Raw genomic sequence first — 11,901 nt, 5'->3', positions numbered from 1 at the left:
ACTAATAAAATCGTGACACGTTGTATACGACTATACGTAGATATCTTTTCTTTCTCCAAATCAGATGTGTAGGTATTCCTTTTCCCTATAAATATCAACTATAATTAGCATGTTTCTAGCGTCTTCAATTCACTCTGTATTGTACACTCATGGCACCGCAAACGCAAACGCTTCAGCTTCCGGCTACCTCCACCTTGTCCTTCAAGGTGCATCGGCGGCAGCCGGAGCTTGTTTCTCCGGCGAAGCCAACTCCGCGGGAGGTCAAAACTACTTTCCGACATGGACGACCAACAAGGACGAGTTAGAATACATCTTAGTCTTATTTTTCTCTACGAATCTAAAGATTATAAAAGCAACGATAACAAGAAAAGGGATCCGGTTGAAATGATCCGCAAAGCGCTGGCGGAAACGCTGGTCTATTATTACCCATTCGCCGGTCGGCTCCGGGAAGGGCCCGACCAGAAACTGGTCGTCGACTGCAACGGCGAAGGCGTGATGTTCATCGAGGCCGATGCTGACGTGGCTCTTCATGAGTTCGGAGATGATCTTCTCCCTCCTTTCCCCTGCTTAGACGAGCTTCTGTTTGAAGTGGAGGGTTCTACTGACATACTCAACTCTCCCTTGCTTCACATCCAGGTATTAAATATATATATATATGTGTTTTTTTATAAAAAAAATATTAGAAATCTGTGTGAATTAAGAATTGACATGAATTAGAATCGGGTTTAATTAAATTCATATCATGTGTAGAATTAATTCCACGTAGTTGGGAAAGGAGTTTTCCATGGGATTAAAAAAAAAATCATTGGTCGATGTTTTATGATATTAAAACGGCGCAGGTCACACGTCTGAAATGCGGCGGCTTTATCTTCGCCCTCCGCCTCAACCACACCATGGTGGATGCTGTCGGGTTAACTCTCTTCCTGACAACAATCGGCGATATGGTGCGTGGTGCTCACGCGCCATCCGTCCATCCTGTCTGGGACCGTCACCTGCTGGGCGCCAGGGTCCCGGCGCGTGTTACCCACGCCCACCGTGAGTACGACATGAGAGAACCGGTGGCTGAGGCCGACAACGTCCAGGGCTCTTTCGTCTTCGGCCCGTCGGATATCTCCGCCATACGTCGACTCCTCCATCCCCACCAACGCGAACGAGCCACCGATTTCGAAACCCTAACGTCGTTCATCTGGCGATGTCGTACGGCCGCTCTGAGGCTCCACCCGAACACGGAAATGCGATTGCAGTGCGTGGTGAACGGTCGTGGTAAACTCAAGAACCCGCCGCTACCGCCAGGATACTACGGAAACGTAATCGTGCTTCCAGTAGCGATCTCCACCGCGAAAGAACTGGTGGAACGTCCTCTGGGTTTCGCCCTGGAGCTCGTGCGCGAGGCGAAATCGAGCGCTACGGAGGATTACTTCCGGTCGGTGGCGGATTTCTTGGCGACGACGAAAAATTGGGCTCAACCAGAAGGGGAGACACTCTGGCTGGTGTCGGATCTCAGACGCATTGGGTTCGAGAACGTCGATCTAGGGTTTGGAAAGCCGTTGTATGGCGGTTTGGCCAAGGCTGGGGCCAAGAATCTGCCGGGCGTGAGCTTTTACGAAAGTTATAAGAACAAAAAGGGTCAGATCGGAGCAGCGGTTCTGATGTGTTTGCCGGCGCCGGCGATGGAGAGGTTCGAGAAGGAAGTGAAAGATGCGCTGTGTGTAAACCCAAAGTATGTTATTAATTCTATGCTTTAGGCAAAATAGTATGTAAAATCCAAGCTTATGGGCCTAATGGAGTTCATATGTCGAATCCAACTATCTCAGCCCAATACTAATGTGAGAGTATCATAGATTTTGAAGATATTACTAAATTTATTATTCGGGTTGAATTTAATTTCAGACCCTTTATTAAGTTATATATTTAATTTTGTTATAATATCAATAACAATTAATGTGTAGTGACCGATCTCGTTGAATTTCTTAAATCAAACTTCCCACGTTGGGTCCATTTTCATGTAATGTATGGCCACGGAACGATGAACTTACGTGACAAACTACAGTCGCGGTGAATTACAAAAATCAAGAATCACGTTTATATCGTTAAAAACAACAAATAATGGAATACATTAATTTCGATTTCCTCGAGGTTACTAGAGCTCTTTTTTTTTGGGTAGCAAAAAAACTTTTTTTTCCTTTCTTAAAATTCGATTTATGAAATTTTTTCTTCTATATGAAATTCTACCAATTAGCATCTTTCTAACATATAGAACACATCAATTCACTCGCCACGCACCGACCGTAAAGCCATGGCGCCGCAAATGTTGTCCGCCGCCTCCAAGTTGACGTTCAAGGTCCATCGACGGCAGCCGGAGCTGGTTTCTCCGGCGAGGCCAACACCACGAGAGGTCAAACCACTTTCCGACACGGACGACCAACAAGGACGGCTTAGATTCCATGTCCCTCTTATCTTTTTCTACAAGTTTAGGGACGATGAAAACAATGGTGGCAAGAGCAGGGATCCGGTTGAAGTGATTCGCAAAGGACTGGCTGAAACGCTCGTTTACTATTACCCATTTGCCGGCCGCCTCCGAGAAGGGTCTGACCATAAACTGGTGGTCGACTGTAACGGCGAAGGCGTGATGTTCATCGAGGCTGATGCTGACGTGTCGCTTCAGAGTTCGAGGACGATATTCTTCCTCCTTTCCCCTGTTTCGAGGAGCTTCTCTTTGAAGTGGAGGGTTCCGATAAGATAACTCTCCCTTGCTTCTCATTCAGGTATTGTATATATATTTTTCATAAGAGATGTCATTCTGGTTGGGGAAAAAAAAATCAAATATATATATATATATGAATTTGTAATCAATATATATGCATAAGATCAATGGGTAGAATTCGTAAATATTATTATATTAAACAGTGCAGGTCACACGTCTGAAATGCAGCGGTTTTATCCTCGTCCTCCGCTACAACCACACCATGGCGGACGTTGTCGGACTCTCTCTCTTCTTGAGAACGCTCAGCGAGCTAGCGCGTGGTGCTCACGTGCCATCCGTTCCACCCGTGTGGGACCGTCTCCTGCTTAACTCTAGGGTCCCAGCGCATGTTACCCACGCGCATCGCGAATACGACATAACCTGTCGGATATCTCCGCCATACGTCAACTCCTCCCTCCAGAACAACGCGACCGCGCCACCGATTTTGAAACTCTAACGTCATTCATCTGGCGATGCCGCACCGCCGCCCTGAGGCTCGACCCGAATACGAAAATGCAATTGAAATGCATAGTGAACGCTCGTCCTAACTCAAGAACCCGTCCCTACCTCCTGAATACTACGGAAATGCAATCACGGCTTCCATAGCGATCTCCACCGCGAAAGAACTGACAGAACGCCCGCTCAGTTTCGCCATGCGGCTCGTGCAGGAGGCGAGATCGAGCGTTACAGAGGATTACTTCTGGTCCACGGTGGATTTATTGGCGACATCAAATGATCGGCCGCTTGCTGAAACGGCCACAACCTTCGTTGTCTCGGATGCCAGGCATAGTGGGATCCAAAACGTGGATTTAGGGTTCGGAAAGCTGCTGTACGGCGGCGTCGCCATGGCCGGGGCAGGGGATTTTCCAGGAATGAGCTTTTACGAAAGGTATAAGAACAAAAAGGGCCAGATCGGAACAGTGGTTCTGATGTGTTTGTCGGCGCTGACGATGGAGAGGTTCCAGAAGGAAGTGAGCGGTTTGTTGAGTGATCATCAGTTTGTTTCGGACAAAGGAAGTGAAAACCCAAAGTGTGTTATTATTAAGTCTACGCTTTAGATACAATAAAGAGGAGAGCCTCTTGTTCGCTGAGAGGGCTCCGGTTGTGAGAAAACCGGAGGAAAACCGGTCAATGCCAAAACGGAGCTTTTGGTCAATAAAAAGACGCTATTATTATTAGGTCCTTTTAAAAACCTCGAACTTATAAAAAAATATATAGATAAACCTTCAACTTGCAAAGTTGTCATTCAAATCTCAAACTTTCAATATATAAGTGAATAAAACCTCGAACTTGCAGATTCTTGCTCTAATAACCCATTAACTTGTTTGACCACAATTTCAGAGAATCGAAAATCCACGTTGGCCTGGAAAGCTGATGTTAGCGTGTCCACGTAACCAATTTTAAATGAATTTTTGCCACATCAGCATTTTTTGGGTTAAAATTTAATCCGATTTGAGAGTAAATAAAGTCAGTTTTTCGGGCCAACGTAACAGAACATAATCAGATTGAAGGTTTATTCAGTTAAAATTGGTTATGTGGATACGCTGACATCAATTTTTCGGATCAACGTGGATTTTCGATCGCCTGAAATTGTGGTCAAACAAGTCAACGAGTTATTAGAGCAAGAATTTGTAAGTTTGAGGTTTTATTCAGTTATATGTTGCAAGTTTGAGGTTTGAATGATAACTTTGTAAGTTGAAGATTTATTTGTATATTTTTTTGCAAGTTCGAGATTTTTTAGGAGTTTTACCCTATTATTATCAATTTACAACAACATTCCAGAGTCCGGACCCATCATAGAGAATAAGAGAAGAGAGGGTTAATTACGGGAGAGAAATCGAGCAGTTCCCTAGACTGAAGCCAAGGTTTGATGACGACAACGGAGTTGAACATTCGAGTCGTACAGTCGGACAATGTTACTTCGATCTTGAGGAAGTACTTTATGCCCGAAACCACCTGCTCTTGAGCCTCCACCACTCTACTGAACATCAACGGATCGAACACTGCTGCTTCTTCACTCGTCGACCCTCTTCCCTTCTCGTGTTCTCTTTCTTCTCTCAGATTGAACTCTTGCACGCAGTCGGCAGTACTGTGAATTGTTTCTCAAATCCGATTATGAGATCATGTAAACCCTAGATTTCACATATATATTTGGTCTTGAACTTGATTGATCCTTACTAGAAATAATTATACACCAAGATCACTGTTTGTACCAAGTATTTTGATCCATTTAAAGAACTTCCTTGCACCCAAATCATTTCTTTTATGTTTCTCATTATCTGAAACTGGAGTTGTTTAACGGTCTTTTCTCAGGCAACACAGCATAATCGAGGCCCAAGATATATTCAACTGATGATGAGCCGTTAGTGAAGTGGTAAGTTTCAGTTCCAAAGATCCTGGATAGATTTGTTTTGTCTTAGGCTTTTGTTTAGTATCGATTGACTTTAGGGTTGTGGCCCGAAATGTGAAGAATTAACTGAACCCGATGTGCAGAATTTTGCTTAAACCAAAATCCAAAAATAACCGAATGAAACTCTAAATGTTCATTTGGTTAAGTTCAGAAGAATCCATCATATCCATTGAGCCCCACACTTTTGCTTGCGTCACATCTGGCGTCACGGTATCGCGTCAGCTGGTTTTATGTGCGTATGGTCGTTTTACACGTGTGTGCATGCACCTAATCCGATTTCGTAACACCAATTTTTTTTCCTTTGAAAGATTTTTTTTTTCATTACGTTTTTTTGGTCGTTACAACCTGAAGTGGAATATTAGGATGGCCTGTCGGTTGTCGCGTACGATTGTTTATTTGCAAAGATACATGTTTTCCCTGATTAACTTGGCTACGAAGGTACATGTATTATTATTATTATTATTATTATTATTGGACCTGATTAATGTTTTGATTTGACTGTAACAAATGTTAATACGAATATGTGAATACCGAAAAAAAAAAAAAACAATCGTGAAATATATTGTATGATTTGGATAACTTTGAGGTTTAGAGATATTGTCTTTCTTACGATTAGATTAGGTTTACATATATATAGGCAACTAGCATGTTCTATAGCGTATTCACTCTCCATCCCCAGACACAAAACAGTGTAGACTCCGAGAGCCATGGCGCCGCAAATGTTGTCCGCCGCCTCCAAGTTGACGTTCAAGGTGCATCGACGGCAGCCGGAGCTGGTTTCACCGGCGACGCCAACACCACGTGAGATCAAACTGCTTTCCCACATGGACGACCAACAAGGAGTACTTAGATTCCATGTCCGTCTCATCTTTTTCTACAAATATGAAGATGATAATAGCAATGGTGGCAAGAACCGTGATCCGGTTGAAGTGATTCGCAAAGCACTGGCTGAAACGCTCGTTTACTATTACCCATTTGCCGGTCGCCTCCGGGAAGGGTCCGACCAGAAACTGGTGGTCGACTGCAACGGTGAAGGCGTCATGTTCATCGAGGCTGATGCTGATGTGGCTCTTGATGAGTTCGGAGATGATCTTCTTCCTCCTTTCCCCTGTTTCGAGGATCTTCTCTTTGAAGTGGAGGGTTCTAGTGGCATACTCAACTCTCCCTTGCTTCTCATCCAGGTGTTATATATACATGTTTCGTAAGAGATGCCATTTTGGTAGGAAAAAAAATCAAATATATATATATATATATATATGAATTTAAAATCGATATATATATGTGGGTAGATTTCGTAAATATTATTATATCAAAATGGTGTGGTGCAGGTCACACGTCTGAAATGTGACGGCTTTATCCTCGCCCTTCGCCACAACCACGCCATGGCGGACGCTGCCGGATTAACTCTCTTCTTGACCACACTCAGCGAGCTGGCGCGTGGTGATCACGCTCCATCCATCCATCCTGTCTGGTATCGTCACCTGCTCAACCCCAGGGTTCCGGCGCGTGTTACCCGCGCCCACGAGTATGATGCAACAGAACCAGCGGCTGAGGCCGAGACTTTCGCATGCAATGACAATGTCCAGCGCTCTTTCTTCTTCGGCCAGTCCGATATCTCCGCCTTGCATCGACTCCTCCATCCCCATCAACGTGAACGAGTCACACATTTCGAAACCCTAACATCTTTCATATGGCGATGTCGTACCGCCGCTCTAAAGCTCGACCCTAACACGGAAATGCGATTGAAGTTCATAGTGAACGCTCGTCCTAAACTCAAGAACCCGCCTCTGCCGCCTGGATACTACGGAAACGCAATCGTGACTCCCGTAGCGATCTCCACTGCAAACGAACTGACAGAGCGTCCTCTCGATTTCACCCTACGGCTCGTGCGGGAGGCGAGATTGAGCGTTACAGAAGATTTCTTCCGGTCTTTGGCGGATTTCTTGGCTACGAATGATCAGCCGCTCTATGAAGCGGCCACACTCCTCGTGGTATCGGATGTCAGACGCAGTGGGCTAGAAAACGTGGATTTTGGGTTTGGAAAGCCGCTGTATGGCGGCTTGGCCGAGGCCAGGGCCGGGGATTTTCAAGGATTGATCTTTTACGCAACACATAAGAACACAAAGGGTGAGACCGGAACCGTAGTTCTCATCTGTTTGCCGGCGCCGGCAATGGAGAGGTTCGAGAAGGAGGTGAAGGATGTGTTGAGTGGGGGCAATTGCAAAAATGACTTTAAATATCATTTTTACTTCACGGCATGACCCTGTCTTTTTTATAAAAAAAAACATCATCATCTTCTAACCTTATAATTGTATCTTTCCAAAAATACCCTTACCTTTTTAATCATTATTAAATTTAAAATGAAAATATTTCAGCTCTCTCTCTCCTCTCCCAGCTCTCTCTCTCTTCCTCCGTTCGCATATGTCGAACCTGCAAACTCTCTCTCTCCTCTCAAACGTTCTCTGTCTCTAAACTCTCTTCATCTACAGTCTTTTTTTCAGCTAATTTATTGTGAAAAACAAGCAAAAGCTTGAGACAATTCATCGATTAAACACATATATGAATAATCGATAAGTATTTTTCTAACATTCATTATTAAGTGTGGGCATTTGTGATTTGTTTTTGTCATCTTTATATTTAATTCATATGATACAGATGAAACAAATATGACATATTTATCAGCAATACCATGATTCACGTGACTCACCGCCGCCTCCAAGTTGACGTTCAAGGTGCATCGACGGCAGCCGGAGCTGGTTTCACCGGCGACGCCAACACCACGTGAGATCAAACTGCTTTCCCACATGGACGACCAACAAGGAGTACTTAGATTCCATGTCCGTCTCATCTTTTTCTACAAATATGAAGATGATAATAGCAATGGTGGCAAGAACCGTGATCCGGTTGAAGTGATTCGCAAAGCACTGGCTGAAACGCTCGTTTACTATTACCCATTTGCCGGTCGCCTCCGGGAAGGGTCCGACCAGAAACTGGTGGTCGACTGCAACGGCGAAGGCGTCATGTTCATCGAGGCTGATGCTGATGTGGCTCTTGATGAGTTCGGAGATGATCTTCTTCCTCCTTTCCCCTGTTTCGAGGATCTTCTCTTTGAAGTGGAGGGTTCTAGTGGCATACTCAACTCTCCCTTGCTTCTCATCCAGGTGTTATATATACATGTTTCGTAAGAGATGCCATTTTGGTAGGAAAAAAAATCAAATATATATATATATATATATATGAATTTAAAATCGATATATATATGTGGGTAGATTTCGTAAATATTATTATATCAAAATGGTGTGGTGCAGGTCACACGTCTGAAATGCGACGGCTTTATCCTCGCCCTTCGCCACAACCACACCATGGCGGACGCTGCCGGATTAACTCTCTTCTTGACCACACTCAGCGAGCTGGCGCGTGGTGATCACGCTCCATCCATCCATCCTGTCTGGTATCGTCACCTGCTCAACCCCAGGGTTCCGGCGCGTGTTACCCGCGCCCACGAGTATGATGCAACAGAACCAGCGGCTGAGGCCGAGACTTTCGCATGCAATGACAATGTCCAGCGCTCTTTCTTCTTCGGCCAGTCCGATATCTCCGCCTTGCATCGACTCCTCCATCCCCATCAACGTGAACGAGTCACACATTTCGAAACCCTAACATCTTTCATATGGCGATGTCGTACCGCCGCTCTAAAGCTCGACCCTAACACGGAAATGCGATTGAAGTTCATAGTGAACGCTCGTCCTAAACTCAAGAACCCGCCTCTGCCGCCTGGATACTACGGAAACGCAATCGTGACTCCCGTAGCGATCTCCACTGCAAACGAACTGACAGAGCGTCCTCTCGATTTCACCCTACGGCTCGTGCGGGAGGCGAGATTGAGCGTTACAGAAGATTTCTTCCGGTCTTTGGCGGATTTCTGGGCTACGAATGATCAGCCGCTCTATGAAGCGGCCACACTCCTCGTGGTATCGGATGTCAGACGCAGTGGGCTAGAAAACGTGGATTTTGGGTTTGGAAAGCCGCTGTATGGCGGCTTGGCCGAGGCCAGGGCCGGGGATTTTCAAGGATTGATCTTTTACGCAACACATAAGAACACAAAGGGTGAGACCGGAACCGTAGTTCTCATCTGTTTGCCGGCGCCGGCAATGGAGAGGTTCGAGAAGGAGGTGAAGGATGTGTTGAGTGGGGGCAATTGCAAAAATGACTTTAAATATCATTTTTACTTCACGGCATGACCATGCAAAAGTAATCTTATAACCCGTATACAACTTTTTGAATCATTTAGATTTAATTTAGGCATTTTTTTCGTACCCAAATGGTCAGACGGTCATACGGTCATACGGTCATACCTTGGTCAGACGGTCAGACTTGTTCAAAATTGCATAATTCATCGTTTTAAAAGTGTTAATATTGTATCGATTAAACACATATATGAATAATCGATAAGTATTTTTCTAACATTCATTATTAAGTGTGAGCATTTGTGATTTGTTTTTGTCATCTTTATATTTAATTCATATGATACAGATGAAACAAATATGACATATTTATCAGCAATACCATGATTCACGTGACTCAAACTGGTCGAAATCGTTAAATTTGTGAAATTCGTCAAAATGGAAAAATTCAGTAAACTGGTCATACATACGTGTCGAAATGGTCAACTGGTCATACTCCTAAACTGGTCATACTTGTCAAATTGGTCAAACTGTTCATATTCGCAAAATTGGTAATACTGATCATAATCATCAAATTGGTCAAACTGACCATACTCATAAAATTTGTGATATGATATTATTATTACTTTGTTAACACTTTTAAAACGATGGATTATGCGATTTCGAACAAGTATTACCGTCTGACCAAGGTATGACCGTCTGACCATTTGGGTACGAAAAAAAATGCCTAAATTAAATCTAAATGATTCAAAAAGTTGTATACCGGTTATAAGATTACTTTTGCATCGTTTTGGAGTTCTAATTTCACGTGAAAAAAAAAATCTCTCGACATAAGTCAATTGTGTTCAAAATTGGATAATTCATCGTTTTAAAAGTGTTAATATTGTAATAATCATATCATATCACAAATATTTCAAGTTCAAATCGGTCGTAGCAATATGGATTGAGTACATTTTTTGTTTGTCAATGTAACTCCTTCCAAAGATCATACGGTCATACCTTGGTCAGACGGACAGACTTGTTCAAAATTGGATAATTCATCGTTTTAAAAGTGTTAATATTGTAATAATCATATCATATCACAAATATTTCAAGTTCAAATCGGTCGTAGCAATATGGATTGAGTACATTTTTTGTTTGTCAATGTAACTCCTTCCAAAGAAAGCCTAAAGTAATAGTAATGTTTGTGTAACACATTGAGTACAATTGACTTATGTCGAGAGATTTTTTTTTTTCACGTGAAATTAGAACTCCAAAACGATGCAAAAGTAATCTTATAACCCGTATACAACTTTTTGAATCATTTAGATTTAATTTAGGCATTTTTTTCGTACCCAAATGGTCAGACGGTCATACGGTCATACGGTCATACCTTGGTCAGACGGTCAGACTTGTTCAAAATTGCATAATTCATCGTTTTAAAAGTGTTAATATTGTAATAATCATATCATATCACAAATATTTCAAGTTCAAATCGGTCGTAGCAATATGGATTGAGTACATTTTTTGTTTGTCAATGTAACTCCTTCCAAAGAAAGCCTAAAGTAATAGTAATGTTTGTGTAACACATTGAGTACAATTGACTTATGTCGAGAGATTTTTTTTTTCACGTGAAATTAGAACTCCAAAACGATGCAAAAATAATCTTATAACCCGTATACAACTTTTTGAATCATTTAGATTTAATTTAGGCATTTTTTTTCGTACCTAAATGGTCAGACGGTCATACGGTCATACCTTGGTCAGACGGTCAGACTTGTTCAAAATTGCATAATTCATCGTTTTAAAAGTGTTAATATTGTAATAATCATATCATATCACAAATATTTCAAGTTCAAATCGGTCGTAGCAATATGGATTGAGTACATTTTTTGTTTGTGCAATGTAACTCCTTCCAAAGAAGACCTAAAGTAATAGTAATGTTTGTGTAACACATTGAGTACAATTGACTTATGTCGAGAGATTTTTTTTTTCACGTGAAATTAGAACTCCAAAACGATGCAAAAATAATCTTATAACCCGTATACAACTTTTTGAATCATTTAGATTTAATTTAGGCAAAAAAAAATCTCTCGACATAAGTCAATTGTACTCAATGTGTTACACAAACATTACTATTACTTTAGGTCTTTCTTTGGAAGGAGTTACATTGACAAACAAAAAATGTACTCAATCCATATTGCTACGACCGATTTGAACTTGAAATATTTGTGATATGATATGATTATTACAATATTAACACTTTTAAAACGATGAATTCTGCAATTTTGAACAAGTCTGACCGTCTGACCAAGGTATGACCGTATGACCGTATGACCGTCTGACCATTTAGGTACGAAAAAAAATGCTTAAATTAAATCTAAACGATTCAAAAAGTTGTATAGGGATTATAAGATTACTTTTGCATCGTTTTGGAGTTCTAATTTCACGTGAAAAAAAAAAATCTCTCGACATAAGTCAATTGTACTCAATGTGTTACACAAACATTACTATTACTTTAGGCTTTCTTTGGAAGGAGTTACATTGACAAACAAAAAATGTACTCAATCCATATTGCTACGACC

The 11,901-nt window shown here is 42.2% G+C and overlaps 2 protein-coding genes and 2 pseudogenes across 2 annotated transcripts; all 4 read left to right on the top strand.

Annotated features, from left to right (window-relative positions):
* Positions 1 to 131: 131 nt before the first annotated feature.
* LOC104826174 lies at positions 132 to 1,902 on the top strand (annotated as a pseudogene).
* A 394-nt stretch (positions 1,903 to 2,296) lies between these two features.
* Positions 2,297 to 3,811, top strand: LOC104826175 (annotated as a pseudogene).
* A 1,225-nt stretch (positions 3,812 to 5,036) lies between these two features.
* LOC104827385 ((Z)-3-hexen-1-ol acetyltransferase-like) lies at positions 5,037 to 7,414 on the top strand. Its single transcript, XM_019204045.1, has 3 exons — positions 5,037 to 5,117; positions 5,833 to 6,334; positions 6,482 to 7,414. The coding sequence occupies exons 2-3, from the start codon at positions 5,861 to 5,863 to the stop codon at positions 7,412 to 7,414; spliced, it is 1,407 nt and encodes a 468-aa protein (XP_019059590.1). The 5' UTR covers positions 5,037 to 5,117; positions 5,833 to 5,860.
* A 441-nt stretch (positions 7,415 to 7,855) lies between these two features.
* Positions 7,856 to 9,394, top strand: LOC104827384 ((Z)-3-hexen-1-ol acetyltransferase-like; the record flags this gene model as incomplete). Its single annotated transcript, XM_010560556.1, has 2 exons — positions 7,856 to 8,314; positions 8,462 to 9,394. Coding segments are annotated over 2 exons (1,392 nt in total), but the record flags the coding sequence as incomplete, so codon positions are not given.
* Positions 9,395 to 11,901: the final 2,507 nt, after the last annotated feature.

Source organism: Tarenaya hassleriana, unplaced genomic scaffold (assembly GCF_000463585.1).
Source record: "Tarenaya hassleriana unplaced genomic scaffold, ASM46358v1 Cleome5, whole genome shotgun sequence".
NCBI classification, from domain to species: Eukaryota; Viridiplantae; Streptophyta; class Magnoliopsida; order Brassicales; family Cleomaceae; genus Tarenaya; species Tarenaya hassleriana.
This window is presented reverse-complemented; position numbering and strand designations above follow the sequence as displayed.

What these genes read in the sequence shown, in the direction of transcription:
- LOC104827385 (XM_019204045.1), top strand. Translation starts at nt 5,861, where the DNA reads ATGGCGCCGCAAATGTTGTCCGCCGCCTCCAAGTTGACGTTCAAGGTG. An exon ending in CTCCCTTGCTTCTCATCCAG is followed by an intron (nt 6,335 to 6,481) that starts GTGTTATATATA and finishes GGTGTGGTGCAG; the next exon opens with GTCACACGTCTGAAATGTGA.